The sequence below is a fragment of the Actinia tenebrosa genome, unplaced genomic scaffold (genome assembly GCF_029948245.1).
Source record: "Actinia tenebrosa isolate PJP-AT-01 unplaced genomic scaffold, QUT_ActTen_1.0 PGA_scaffold12__29_contigs__length_12842862, whole genome shotgun sequence".
Taxonomy (NCBI): Eukaryota; Metazoa; Cnidaria; class Anthozoa; order Actiniaria; family Actiniidae; genus Actinia; species Actinia tenebrosa.
Window position 1 is genome coordinate 12,698,442 of NW_028292572.1, and position 14,437 is coordinate 12,712,878.

Consider the following 14,437-nt stretch of genomic DNA (forward strand, 5'->3'; position numbering starts at 1 on the left):
CCACCCTGTCGTGAGTGAAAACAAAATGGTGTCGAACGAGTTCATGTTTACAATATGTTATATAGTTGTTTCTTTGTGCTTTATTGCGCCACCAAAAGAGTTTGTAAGCGCAGGATTAACAGTACAGAATATGTTATCAAGCTATCTTGGAAGTGAGGAGATAGACTTTACTGGATTTCACTTACGAAGGACAACCGCTACCGTTGTTCTTCATTCACTTTTGCCCCTTGGTCAGTGACGTGTACGACATATTTTGTGATCAGTGTGGCTGAAATCTTGCTTTACTATTTCCTTATCCTGTTTTAATTATTTATACACCAATACCTGTCTGAATGAAAGACCAAATAGCGATAAACACCATAGTTTAATTAATATCATTATATGGCATAGTTTAATATCATTATTAATATTATTATTATTAATTTACATCGTTATGTTCCATAATTTTAAAGCCTGACTTTAAATTTACGGGGGTTGACATCAAATGGGGATTTAGTTCCTCCCTTTCAACACCCTTTCTGCGTTTCTTTGTCATTTTTTTGTTTTGTTGTTGTTGTAAATAAATTTGTGATAAAGAAATAAATGAATAAATAACATAGGAAAAATATGCTATTGTTTTTAGGTTATTACGTTGGACTTGGATTGGTCTCCTTTTATAATGAATATGACAACAAAAACTTGTACATGTTAGAACCTGGTAAAGCAACCCTTGCTGTGAACTGCTTTCTGTTGCTGTGTATTGGCATCGCTATCAGTGGATTTGTTATAGCGAGATATTGGTCATGGAACAAATGGTAACTGTACCTTTCACATTTTTCTTATTATAGATTGATGAGAGTTGCTTACTTGATAATACACAAGTCAGTTGCTGGTTTGAATGCACTAATTTCAATCATTTTTTATTATCAAAACTGCTAGGGCAAACCACCCCTTTGCCAAAGTTCTTGCCAAACATGGTGAACCTTGGAGAGCAGCTGCTTCATCAATAAACATTGAATTCAGGAGAGTCAGTAAATTCTGCTCAATTATCGGTGGAACAAGCCTTTACATTACAGACTCTTGGATTGTTAAGTGTACTACTTATAAAGTGCATGTTGCTCACAAACCAGATGTGCACTTGTCTATCATTGCTACAGAAGACCATGCTATTTCACATGAAAGCAATATGGCTGTCCAGTTTTTAAACATTCAAGTAGCCAGCATTAATCCAGCAGTTAAGCCTTTCATCATAAGATTAATTTCCAGTGATTATGGGGAGTTGAGGGAGAAGATACAAGCACCAATAAGGAATGCTCGAAACATCATCATACACCAGTCATTAACTGATCGCTTCCTTGAAGCTTTTAGATATCAAGTGCAGCAAAATGAAAGATATCTAATCAGAGATAATGAGGTAAGCATCATTTGCATTAGGGAATTTGCAAGTTTTTCATTTTATTTAATACTCCCATTTCAAGTTTGCCTTGGCCCAGCCGTAGCTTCGATAATGTGCAAAATCCTTAGTGGTGTGCTAGGCTAAGGCTGAGCAAAAGAGAACTTGAAACTGGAGTATTAAAGGAAAACATTTAATGTCAGATGTGTTGTCTGTTAACTTGTGAACCAAATCCTATCTTTCCTTGATCTGGTTGTTAGAAGGCAAATGCCTAACAACTGAATTGTGAAGAGAATCAAATATGAACACTAGACTATTTTTTCTTTACTTCTTTAGGAACCAGAGCCTTGTATTGGATGCATGCAACAACAAGCTAACATCAAGCTACAAAAACTTTGTGCTAATGCAGAGGAGGGGGACTGTGTGTCATGCTTCTGTCGACCTATGTGGTGTTTAGAATGCATGGGAAAATGGTTTGCTAGTCGGCAGGACCAGACCAGACCTGATACCTGGATGTCATGTCGATCTCCGTGCCCAACTTGCAGATCTCCATTCTGCATGCTTGATGTTTGTTTGATTTCAAAACATTAAAAGTACTGAATAACAGAGAAATTTATTAACTTCACTCAGGGAAAAGGGAACATTAAACAACATTTAATATTATATTATATTTGAAAATCTATTTTGAAGTGATAAATTACAGGTCCTGTTTAGCAGTTACAATATGAAATTTCGTAGCCTCATAGACCTTAATATCTACATTTCTGTCATGTGAAATCTTTTTTACATTAAACTTTGTCTTCAAAAGTCGTATGAAATCGTTGTCTCTTTTATATCGAATCCTGCAGGACAATAATATAACTGATTCATTTCCACTTAAATCGGTTAGGGTTTTCAACAAATTTGGAAAAGTTTCCTCAATGTACACAATGTCAGCTCCGAGAATTATGTCATAAGGTGCCGAGAAAATTGATGTGTCCTGTCCCCAGTCCAGCGCAGTAACTTTCAAGGAGGTATCTGACAGTATTTTCAAATTGTTTTTCACATTAGTTTTGGTATAGTTCAGTGCAGCTTTTCTATCTGTGACGACCACATCCCCTCCTAATATAGCTGCAACCATTCCAACCAGTCCTGTTCCTGCTCCGAGTTCAATAACTTTCTTATCTTTGATCCAGTTACCTTTGCTTTCTAAATACTGGCTTAAAACAAGAGCAGCATCCCACACAACGGCAGCCACTCCTCCTTCTTCCCAATCTTGATGAATTGTGAGTGTCCTTCCAACAAACGTAAAGTTTCTCTCGGATTTGTGGAAGATTCCAAGTGTTTTGTGAGGTGAATAAGGTACCAATGCCATTGAGGCTGACGCTTTCTGAATCGTAATGATAAACGGTAAAAACTTTGTAAATGATAAAAGTAAAACTACATAAGAAGATAAAGATCCCATGGACAACGACAAGTCCCGAAAAACAAAGAATTTTATCAATGGAAAGCAATTTTCTTTTGAAAAGGAAGAAAGAATTAAGCAGTATTTGATCAGGCGTTGCTTGTGTGCTAGTTCCATGCTCCCTACGTAATACTGCGGTGTTTTCTGGGAAATGTGGACAAAATAAGAAATGATTGTAAAACTTTACACCAACGATGACTACATAATGATTTCATGAGTTTTCCTGGAAGCCATTGTCTTAAATGCTAAAGATACAAAGAATTAGTTTATTTAGTACGTTTGTATAGCGTTCGTACTGAGATCAGGCTGTGATATGGGATCCAAAGTTGACGCTAAAGTCGTGTTATTAGGCAAAGAATACAGTGGCAAGACTAGCCTTGTGGAGAGATACCTTCATCATCGATTCAACGAAGGCGTCCCTTATCAAAATGTAGGTATCGTCAAGATTTAATCCTGGTTCACTAATGCAAAATCTCTAGAGACCGGTTAATGGATTATGCAATTTCAGTGTCAAGCGATAATATACTGTGTTTTCTTAACGGTATAAGTTACATGTATATGTGCAGCTCATCATAATGATGTATGTATTCGATAATGCATGTTGTATACATACTTGTTTTGTTATGTATAGGTAATCATATGGTTTCGAGTGCAATTTGGAGTTAATTAATTTGCATGAGTGGGGTTTTCAAAGAGCTTCAACATAGCACGATCCCTATAGGGCGAGTGCTATTAATTTGAGGTCATCGAAAAACACACCAGTGAAAAATTAATTCCAAATTAGAAGAAAAAACCATATGATTACCTATAGACATAAATAACATTAACACACCAAGTCACATCAAGTTTGTGTTGTGTGCATACAACATTGATTGTAGTAGTGTGTGCAAGTGAATGTATGAGTGTCCCCAATTAGTGCAAAAATGCTAGAACAACACTAGACATGAACAATTCAACAACAAAGAATTTATTTTTACTGCATAGTGTAAGACACAGTTCAATTTTTCTATTTTAGACTATTGGTGCAGCATTTGGAGCAAATAAAGTTATAGTTGGAAATAAAAGCATAACCCTTGGAATATGGGTAGGTGCATGTCAGAATGAATGATATACTGCTATATTCCCAGTTGAGTGTGCCACTCGCCAAACTTCACTGGGTCGTGCTTCTCCTAACACTTCTCTCGTGTTCTGCCAACCACCGTGTACTTTATGACAGCACGCGCGCGTTTTCTATTTCTTCAATATTATAATGTATTTCTCAATTATTATGAGTATGAAACAATCATTATCAATTTAAAATTTATCCATAATGTGTACAGGATACAGCAGGCTCAGAACGTTATGAGGCTATGAGTAGAATATACTATCGCGGGGCTAAAGCAGCTGTGGTTTGTTATGGTAAGTCTTGTAAGCCTGCCCTGTCAAATAAAGACTAATAAACAAACTGTTCTGTATGTGTCCTAAATATTAAGTATAAAATGAATTCTTGACTTGATAGCTTATAGAATCATTGCTGTAGCTGCCAACAGCCCCTACTTGGATTAAGAGTTTGTAGATGAGCTGCTTAATCAAATTCAGCCTTTTATTATCAAACCACACTCACAGATAACAAGAAAGTATGACTCTACGCATGCTCACCATACATTCTAAATCATTTCTATAATGTTCAACTGCTGGGAAGTTAACACAACAAATGTCCATGATGCTAACTAGTGATTACTATCTTATGTTTCAGAATTGATAGAAAAATCTAGTTTTGAAAGAGCCAAATTTTGGGTCAACGAACTCAAAACATATGAACCTGTAAGTATAGTATTATTAGATATTCCTCATGCCCTCGTTGTTTTAATATTTTTTTAATGCAAGTGATTGATAGAAACGTTCAGCTACTATATGTACCTCATGTTACAAACCTTCCTCCTCTCATAACTTACACTTTAGTGCATAATATACATGTATTGCACTTTATATTTTATTGTTTATTGCGATGAGATTTTTGTTTCTTTCATCACTCAGCAATTTCTCTATTTTATCTTTAGAACTGTAAAATATATCTTTGTGGCACTAAATTAGATCTTGCACAACAAGATAAAAAGTTGCGAAAAGTAGACTATCATATGACAACAGATTATGCTGAAGGTGAGCAACATTGATTGAACATTTACAAATTGTGTAGCCTAGGTACCTATAATTGGCTGATTATGTTTTTGATTTGATTAGAAATTGGTGCTGTGGTATTTGAGACATCAAGCAAAACAGGCCACAATGTTGGTAAGTTGTTTAGTAAAGTGTTGAAGGTTCATAAGGATATTGAACCTACAATAAAAATATTGATATTAAAACTAAATGTGGACACAAAAGCCAGTCTACAGTAGTTACATTTACACCCAAACATGAAATATATTACTATTTAATTCTATTAAATCAACAGAAGAAGTTTTCTTTGAAATTGCAAAAGATTTTGCAAAGGATGAGGAAGTTCCTAATGAAATAGGTGAGTCAATATGATAAAACTGTGCTACTGGGGAGGTGCTACTGACCACTGCTGTAAAAGGTGCTATGGACCATTGCTAAGAGAGGTGCTACTGGGGAGGTGCTACTGGGGAGGTGCTACTGGGGAGGTGCTACTGGGGAGGTGCTACTGGGGAGGTGCTACTGACCATTGTTAAGAGAGGTGCTACTGGGGAGGTGCTACTGACCATTGTTAAGAGAGGTGCTACTGGGGAGGAGCTATTGGGGAGATCCTACTGGGGATGTCAGTTCTCTCTCATCCTGCAGCAAAGGATAGCCGTTCTTAGACTTTGATCACCCCATTTCATTTACGTTTCTGAAACTACTTTTATAGACTGATTTGTTATATATGTTTCACAGATGATAAAGATACTCTTCAACTCCAAGAAACAAAAGATAAAAAAGTTGGTTGTTGTTGATAAAGAAGTAAAATGTTTTTCTGTTTATAAATGTGGCTAGTAAAAGCACTATTGAAGTAAATCGAAGATAAAAAAGTGGAGCGATTGCAGAATACCCCAGCCCAGTCCAGTCCATGTTTTACAGATTTTTCTCAGTCCAGTCCAGTCAATGTTTTATAATATGCCACGCGGCTACGCAGTCAAAATTAATGCGTCAGGCTTCCTGTGTCGAGAACAAGGTATAACTACGAAGTGGCTACGCGGCTACGCAGCTACGCAGTCAATATTAAGATATTCCGAACCATATTTTGGTATCCCCGTGTATTAAGACCCGTAGCCGTAGGCAACTGCCTACACAGTATGATCTGGATAGGCTGTGAAGTATTCCTGTTTGTTGAAGTTATTCAGAACCATATTTTGGTATCCCTGTGTATCTTACATGTAGCTGTAGCCAGTGGCTACAAGCAGAGACACATTCATGAGTGGTGGGGTATTCTGCAATTTAGCCAATATTCTAATAATAATACAATAGTTCTTTCATATTACTTTACTTTAAAAATTTTCAATTTGCTATATATTTTCACTTGCTTTTTTAAGCAACCAAAGAAAAGAAAGAAAAATTACTTTTCTCTTAGGGTTCAAATAGAATCTTTCAGTTTGCTCAAAGGTGCTAGGACAGACCGATTGGGTTGGTTATATATCGGTGTGTTTGTTTCACTTATTCGTAGATACTAAATAGAGTCCACTAATATATGTTTGTTTCTAAATAGACACTAAATAGGGCTCACGAGAAGAAAAAAACAGCTAAAAACTAGTATGAGCTGTGTCGGTGTTTCTAATTAAACAGTAATGATAAAAAGGTAAATTATACACCGTGAAAAGATGAAAAAACTGACTGACGTTTCGGACGAAGGACTAGCGTCCGAAACGTCAGTAAGTTTTTTCATCTTTTCATGGTGTATAATGCATGTATCCTTTTATCATTAAAAGTAAACGTCCTTTCCAACCAACGGTCCGTCTGGTTTGAATCAGCCGTACGATATGAATATATTTACCACGTCCACCAACGGTCCGTCTGGTTTTAATCAGCTGTACGCTCTGAGTATTTACCGCTGCACTACCGTGTAAAGCAGCGCCGGCGTCACTTCGTTAGCGATTACTTTCTTTAATAAGTTAATCAAATTTACCTTCAGTACAGTAAAATAGACCGGGGTAGGAAAGCAAGAGCGGTTCTTTTGTACTCTCGTCTGCTCGGATAATCCAATTATTTTGGCAGGACCTAGGGCACTTCGTTTACACAGCAATGACAGATATGACTTTGGCGAACGCAAAACGAAGGGCATACCTACCTCTAAAGTATTTGACTGTACTGAAGGTACAATCCGTGTGTCCTAGCGCCCTTGGTTTGCTCCTAATGGTTCTCTGCCATAAACACCTTACTTTTATAAATGATGAAAAAAATTCTATGGAAACCTCTATTTCCTTGTGACTAGATAAAATTGCTCTATTTATGTTTTAATGTCCATTCATAAAAAAAGAACAGTTCAAAGCAGGTCTCTCTAGGTTATAATCACTGATAAAGTATGTCTACGGACATATTATTATAACTTGACAATATGATAGAGAAATTAATAATGGATTAATTATAGATATATTTTATGACGGACAAGGATTATACATTAGTTATTATTTCAATGTAAATAAAGTATTTTATATAAAAATATTTGCCTGCTTGTGTTGGCCTTTTTAGCAGGAGTACTAAAAAAACCCCGACAATGCCAGAAATGATGTTACTCTCTTTAAAACGTAGTTGTACCTCGACTATATCTTTGTCTAATGTTTTATAAGATGAAAGCAGGATATTCAAATGCTACAACACAACAGAACACAACAGAACGAGAGATTGGGCTGCCTGTACATGAGTCAAGACGTCTTTTAAAGGCCGAGGTATGGCAATAGGGGAGGGGAAGGGGGGGGCGTAGTGGTAAAACGCTCGCCTCACATCTGAGGTTTGGGGTTACGAATCCCAGTCGTCCCATTTGGGCTGAGTTGGTTGGTTCTCTTTCTGACCCGAGGGTTTTTCCGGTCCTCCGGTTTTTCAACCCTAACTAATTCAAACTGTGCTCCGGGGTCATACATGGACTTTATAGCGGCTGCCAGAGGCATAAACAATGGCTTCCTACTGTTTTTCTTATGCTTCCGTCACATTCATTTTCACTAGAACATAACGATCTTATGCTTATGCTCATGCTTATGCTTATGCTTCCGTCGAGTTTGCCTAATGGTCGTGGGTCGTGGGTCGTGGGTACGAAGTCGTGGGTTTCAATTTTTTTCCAAATTTATCATTTATAACTTTAAATTTATCACTATACTTCCAAAACGAAATCGTGTGGCTATGTTCCTATAAATTCGGTGTAATTGTGGGTTGTGCAAGGTAGTCTGTGTCTGATTTGCGTGACAGTGTTATAAAAATACACCAAAATTGGTGGCCTGGAAAACCTTTTAGCAGTTTCTTACATTTCATTTATATTGGCCTTGCTGTTCAAACATAAATTTGGCAGAAAAAAAGAAAAAGAAAAAGAAAAAAACAACAACAACTAGTCTTCTACCTTGTCTCGCTTCAACGAGGAGTCTTCAATGGACTTTATCAAGATGTTACCTAGAAACTGGAGCGACAAGCCGCTGCAAACGTGTGAAGTTGATGGACAGCAAATTCGCGTTTTCGGCATCGCGTTTCTCCTCGTTCTATGTTTTTTGTCGTTGCGAGAAAGCTTGTTTCATTATTTCTTAGTAGTTTTCTGTGTTACTATGGAAATCCTGAGTAAACGACTCGAAAGTGCGGGGTTTACCGTTACCTACGACTCCAAGGTTGATAGGGACTGCTTTTATGCAGCGGCAGCGTATCAGTTGGGCTTAAATACCAAGAAGGTCAAAGAAGTTATATTTAGTAACTTAGAGAAGAACCGATTTGATGTAAGTATAATCAAAACGATGTTTTATTCTTGATTTTGCGGGTCTATACCTAAATTATAAGGAAAGTAGAAATTCCAATAGAGTCAGCTCTCTAAAAATCATGTCCACCAACTACATGGAATGAATAATCGCCGGTTTAGGAGATTCCAACACGTGTCTCCATCTTCATCTTCATCACCAGTCTCAAACCTTTTATTCAGTTTTATTGGAACCAAATTTTAATTTCATGTCTTAATGTATACGAGAGATCTAGTATCTTTTCGTATTGGGTGCGACTGGAAAGAGCCTAGCTATGCCATAGATTGAAATATTTTACTCTGCATTGCTTACGCTGTGTGGACACTACAAAAACTTTTTTGAATTTCGAATCATTCTCAACACACTTCTAATTCGATCGCTTTTCACATAGTCTATTTTTGCTTCTAATTGTTGGTGTAAAGTTTATGGAAATATCTGATAAGATGCTCCTTTCGTTTTCTATTATCGTTTTCTAACTACCAATGACAAACAAGAAATATGTGACCCAAGAGGTCAAGATTTGCGTGACTAGCTAATTTTGAGGACAGCAAAGTTTGGGGATTTTATGTAGACGTTACCGGTTAATCCTGGTTCAGAGCTTGGTTTGCCTTTTCAAAAAAAGGAAAAACCCTGAGTTATAACGCGGGGAGCTTGCGCAGTTTTGAGAACCACCTTACTGAGAACCACCTTACTGAGAACCACTTTGCATAGTAGAGTCGATATTTAAACCTATAAAAAAACCTATAAACTAATAATAGAAACAAAAAGCTATAAGCTTTACGTTAATACTTCGAGTCGAGTTCGCGAATTTACAGGAAGAAAGCTACACAATCTCGTTTTAGAAGAATAGTGAAGAAATGATGAATTTGGAAATTTGGAAAAAAAATGGAACCCACGACTTTGTACCCACGACCCACGACTTCGTACCCACGACCCACGACCCACGACCATTAGGCAAACTCGCTTCCGTCGCTTATGTCGCTAGTGAAAACCAGCCTTTCGACCTCGTTGAGCTGCGCCACTGATAAGCAATGACAAGTTTTTTTTAGAGGGATGCAAGCCTTAGAGACACGTGAAATCATATATCGGGTCAACCTTGGTCGAATTTTCCCTTAATATTACATGTTAAACATCTTAGTTGAGAAAAATATTTCATTATTGAAAATCTTTAATTTCTTTAAGGTCGCTTTCTTTTTCGAGCTAGAGTCACATTACATCATATACTGTTACGTGACAAAGATACTGTAACATGGCTCGGGTGAAGGTCAAACTGACACTCAACTAGTATGACGACGTATATGTCGCGTTTTGCCAAATGATCGACAGAGCTTCCTTTAAACCCCAACAAAGGAAGATCGAGGTCTGCTATATTAGGATTTCGTAGATTTTCTATTGTAAAATGACAGAAGCAAGAAGCGAGCTAAAAATTGTATTACTTGGTAAAGAGAATGGTGGCAAATCGTGTTTGGTGGTCCGATACCTTCACAAGCGATACAACCCAGAAAATGTTTCGACGGTAAGTGAAATGATGAACTGAAACAATCTGTAAAGTGGGCAACAGATCGTCCAATTTGTCGATAGTCATAGCCTTGTTCCTTGAATAGCCACTACAACCATGATTGCAAAATACAGGCTTTCTTGCGTAAGTTTGAGTATTGTAGCATGTGTCACATGAAAGAAAGAATAACAGTCATCGCTTTAATCATGTAATAGTAGGTTGACTGCCTGACGGGGCCGATCATGGATCAGTATCGCCAAGAATAGTGTTATTACACAGGAGCATTTGATACACTCTAGATATGTTATCCTTGATTTTTTGACTTTTTTCCTTTTCTATTTTTCCCCTGCACTAAATAAATGCTTATTTTTCGATCAACTCCTGCTCCCAGTCCCATAGTAGGCAGCACAGCAACCGGCAGAGATTACCAAGTCGTTTTCTTTGCACCAAAATGCAACTAAATCCGATCGTGTTTCAGACCATAGGTGCAGGTTATGGAAGTCACAGAGTCATTGTAGATGGTAAAACTGTAGTTCTGGGAATATGGGTCAGTATGAACACTGTATTCATGGACTGTAATGTTAATGAACAACGCTTGAATAATATTATTGGATTGATATATTGCAGGATACTGCTGGTTCAGAGCGATACAATGCGATGGCTCGGGTATATTACCGGAATGCAAAAGCTGCTGTTGTTTGTTATGGTAATATTAGTTGTCACTGAAAGCGAATATTGCCTTTAAATCGCGTTGAAGACATATCCATTCAACCATTTTACATTACAAGTGCGCTACATCTGAATCTTGATTTTCAGATCTTACCGACGATACAAGCTTCGAAAGAGCAAAGTTTTGGATCAACGAACTACGGAAGTACGAAGAGGTGAGAAATTTTCGGTATATCTATTTTCGACTGAAATCGAGAACGGGTTTGTTATCGAGACCTGCTTTCTTTTTCTTTTTAAAAAGACGTACAATCTTAATTATTCACTCTTTTTATTTCCACTAACATAAAATTGCTAATTTTACCCACCCTTTTCTAATTTTTGATAGATATCATATTAAGTTATAAAAATATGAATTGTTGTATACGTGTTGATATTAATATTGCTAACATCATTAAAAATGTGAATGTAAGCGTTGTTGAGCTTAAGGAATTAACGTTACATAAATTATCATCATCATCATTATTTTAAGAGTGTCCACGACGTACGCAAACCTTACCCTAGTACTAGGCAATCCCATACTTACAACAACCTTGAAAAGTCCTCATCCATGAGACAATGAAAATTTTTTTAAACTTCATTTATTCAGGGGTGTAAGGTTTATTTGTGTGGAACAAAGCTTGACCTTGTACAGGACGATCCAAGTTGTAGAAAAATTTATTCAGAAATGGCAGAAAACTTGGGATTGGGTAAGTGGACAAAGTTTCCGTAGTGCTACATATTGGTCACTTCATCATATAACAATCAATGTCGAAATAATCAGAGGCAAACACTAGGCAACGTTGCAGGCCGTAAAGATGGTGTTACACTAGGCAACGCTGTAGGAGTAAAGATGGTGTAACGCTAGGCAACGCTGTAGGAGTAAAGATGGTGTAACGCTAGGCAACGCTGTAGGAGTAAAGATGGTGTAACGCTAGGCAACGCTGTAGGAGTAAAGATGGTGTAACGCTAGGCAACGCTGTAGGAGTAAAGATGGTGTAACGCTAGGCAACGCTGTAGGAGTAAAGATGGTGTAACGCTAGGCAACGCTGTAGGAGTAAAGATGGTGTAACGCTAGGCAACGTTGCAGGCCGTAAAGATGGTGTTACACTAGGCAACGCTGTAGGAGTAAAGATGGTGTAACGCTAGGCAACGTTGTAGGAGTAAAGATTGTGTTACACTAGGCAACGTTGCAGGCCGTAAAGATGGTGTTACACTAGGCAACGTTGTAGGAGTAAAGATGGTGTAACGCTAGGCAACGTTGTAGGAGTAAAGATTGTGTTACACTAGGCAACGTTGCAGGCCGTAAAGATGGTGTTACACTAGGCAACGTTGTAGGAGTAAAGATGGTGTAACGCTAGGCAACGTTGCAGGCCGTAAAGATTGTGTTACACTAGGCAACGTTGTAGGAGTAAAGATGGTGTTATACTAGGCAACGTTGTAGGAGTTGTAATCATTCTTTCCTGTTTGAATTTCAGAAATCGGTTCGAAAACATTCGAAACTTCAAGTAAAACAGGAGAAAACGTAGGTAAGTAGTATCTGATAAACAACAGTTAGTAAGGCAGTTTTCACGGTTCTACTACATCTTATTCAATTCCGTATGCGGAGGCGTGCGGGGACTAACTCGTAGAGGTAAACAATGTTTTACGTCTCTATTCCTTTGCCTGCAGAAGAATTCTTCTACGAGATTGCAAAAGACAGTCTTATGGTGGAAGCTGAGCAAGAGACGAGAAGAGGTAATAATAAATAGATCCCTTGCATATGAGGTCAAAGCAGCTCAACTTAATTTGGAGGATAAAACAAAAGAATTCCACCTAAATTCTCTCCTGAGAATTTAGATATTTAGGTTTTGCGAATGGCGAAAAAAATCAAACAATAAACAACCAATCAAGGGAGGGACTAATCTTCGCAGCCGTCATTATTTTCCGTCCCAGATCCTCTCGGGCCCGTGAAACTCTACACCCATCAGATGATGAGACCAGAAATAGAACTCGAGATCTCAGAAGTGAGTGGTGAGTGAACTACCACTACATAGTCACCCTTGATTCCATATGGACGAATTTCACTGAAACACTTTCCGAGTTTAAATAAGTCATTTATTTTGAGGGCGATAGTGTAATAAAAAAAAGTTAAAGTACCTATATTTAACGTCGGTAGTTCCTTCAGTTGAAATTCAACTGCTATCAATGGAAGTCGACGGTGCGCACTTCACCCCTCTCTCCATCAGTGCTCTGTTATAAGAGTATTTAAAGTGCACATGAACCCTTCGACAATACTTTCAGTACTGATTCTACACGAAGTAAATAGTTGAATGGTAAAATATTTCTTGATTTGAGTGATGCGTTTCTAAGTTATGAAGGTTTATACTTCCAATATGCTAATGAGTGTGACGTCTATTAAGGCTTAATCAAATATACAAAATCGAACTGGTTCATAGAAACAGTATTTAAAAAGCATCATTATTTTACTCATGGTTTACATGAAAGCTATTTACAATTTTTATTTTCAAAATGGCCAGCATTTAGTATTACTAGTTACAACAAAAACACTCAAATACCTTACCTGACGTCATCATCATTAACATATTGGAAGTATAAACCTTCATAACTTAAAGACGGATCACTCAAATCAAGAAATATTTTACCAATCAACTATTTACTTTATGCAGAATCAGTACTGAAAGTATTGTCGAAGGGTTCGTGTGCACTTTAAAGCTGAAGCTACACGGATTAGAGAGAAGTCGAAACAGACGTGGAGATCCTAAGGATCGAGCCGTGGACCTCAAGCTCTAAAGGTCGCGCACTAACCAACTGAGTTACGCCTGCTCCTGATAATAGCTAATAATAGCTATACTTTTTCTTCTCTGCAGCAAACGAAGTCTTCTTGGTGGACAGAGGCAAGGCCAAAAATCAAATAAAATTCAGATGTTAGAGCTGTTAGTGAGGATCACTGGATCAAAAGAAAAAGTGCGCCAATCAAAGCTCCTAAAACCACACTGATTACCAATATTATAAGCAATGCCATTAATTTCTCGACTCATACGTGCTCGAATACCACCCAGGCCCAGTTTTGGCGTAGATACTATACGTGTATTGAGATTAGTGCCCAGCAAGAATTGTACTCTCGAGCACCGTCCTCAGCAACCAAATGCCAGTATACACCTAGTGGTAAAGTGGCAAGTTATAACATAATTTTTCACATCACACTGATTATTGCGTCCTAATAATATTGATTTATTATAGAAGAAAACTTAAGAGTTTAAAATCATGCATTTGTAAATTCATCTGTACTGGTAAATATCGTTAGTTCACTATTTATCAAAATTGTATTCATTCAAAGTATTGTTGGTGTTTTGTATGCAACTGATAGACGAACAAACAAAGAATAAAAACAACCAATATCTGGTTGCTCGAAAGTAAGATATATTAGGAAAGAATATTCCATTGCTGTTTTGGGGGGGGGGGGGGGGGGGGTGGGGAGAGGGTTGACGTCATATTGAAACGCCAGAAATAAAGTT

At 37.5% G+C, this 14,437-nt stretch overlaps 4 protein-coding genes across 8 annotated transcripts; 3 read left to right on the top strand and 1 right to left on the bottom strand.

Annotated features, from left to right (window-relative positions):
* The first annotated feature begins 20 nt into the window (after nt 1-20).
* Nucleotides 21-2,128, top strand: LOC116303087 (E3 ubiquitin-protein ligase TM129). 2 transcript variants are annotated; one of them, XM_031712541.2, is made up of 4 exons: nt 21-152; nt 623-794; nt 919-1,393; nt 1,709-2,128. In XM_031712541.2, the coding sequence occupies exons 1-4, from the start codon at nt 26-28 to the stop codon at nt 1,961-1,963; spliced, it is 1,029 nt and encodes a 342-aa protein (XP_031568401.1). In that variant the 5' UTR covers nt 21-25; the 3' UTR covers nt 1,964-2,128. The 2 variants fall into 2 exon arrangements, with proteins under 2 accessions (XP_031568401.1, XP_031568400.1); XM_031712540.2 differs by having other exon boundaries at nt 21-230; nt 1,709-2,124.
* On the bottom strand, nt 2,012-3,044 carry LOC116303088 (protein N-lysine methyltransferase METTL21A-like). Its single transcript, XM_031712542.1, has one exon. The coding sequence runs from the start codon at nt 2,931-2,933 to the stop codon at nt 2,070-2,072; it is 864 nt and encodes a 287-aa protein (XP_031568402.1). The 5' UTR covers nt 2,934-3,044; the 3' UTR covers nt 2,012-2,069.
* Nucleotides 2,986-7,446, top strand: LOC116303089 (ras-related protein Rab-24). Its single transcript, XM_031712543.2, has 8 exons — nt 2,986-3,246; nt 3,832-3,900; nt 4,136-4,214; nt 4,552-4,619; nt 4,856-4,955; nt 5,037-5,087; nt 5,248-5,310; nt 5,688-7,446. Exons 1-8 carry the CDS (start codon nt 3,130-3,132, stop codon nt 5,744-5,746), a joined length of 606 nt encoding a protein of 201 aa, XP_031568403.1. The 5' UTR covers nt 2,986-3,129; the 3' UTR covers nt 5,747-7,446.
* A 2,537-nt stretch (nt 7,447-9,983) lies between these two features.
* Nucleotides 9,984-14,339, top strand: LOC116303085 (ras-related protein Rab-24). 4 transcript variants are annotated; one of them, XM_031712534.2, is made up of 9 exons: nt 9,985-10,232; nt 10,693-10,761; nt 10,842-10,920; nt 11,031-11,098; nt 11,530-11,629; nt 12,398-12,448; nt 12,591-12,656; nt 12,855-12,932; nt 13,790-14,339. In XM_031712534.2, the coding sequence occupies exons 1-9, from the start codon at nt 10,116-10,118 to the stop codon at nt 13,849-13,851; spliced, it is 690 nt and encodes a 229-aa protein (XP_031568394.1). In that variant the 5' UTR covers nt 9,985-10,115; the 3' UTR covers nt 13,852-14,339. The 4 variants fall into 4 exon arrangements, with proteins under 4 accessions (XP_031568396.1, XP_031568394.1, XP_031568395.1 ...); XM_031712535.2 differs by having other exon boundaries at nt 12,855-12,925; XM_031712536.2 differs by lacking the exon at nt 10,693-10,761 and having other exon boundaries at nt 9,984-10,232.
* Nucleotides 14,340-14,437: the final 98 nt, after the last annotated feature.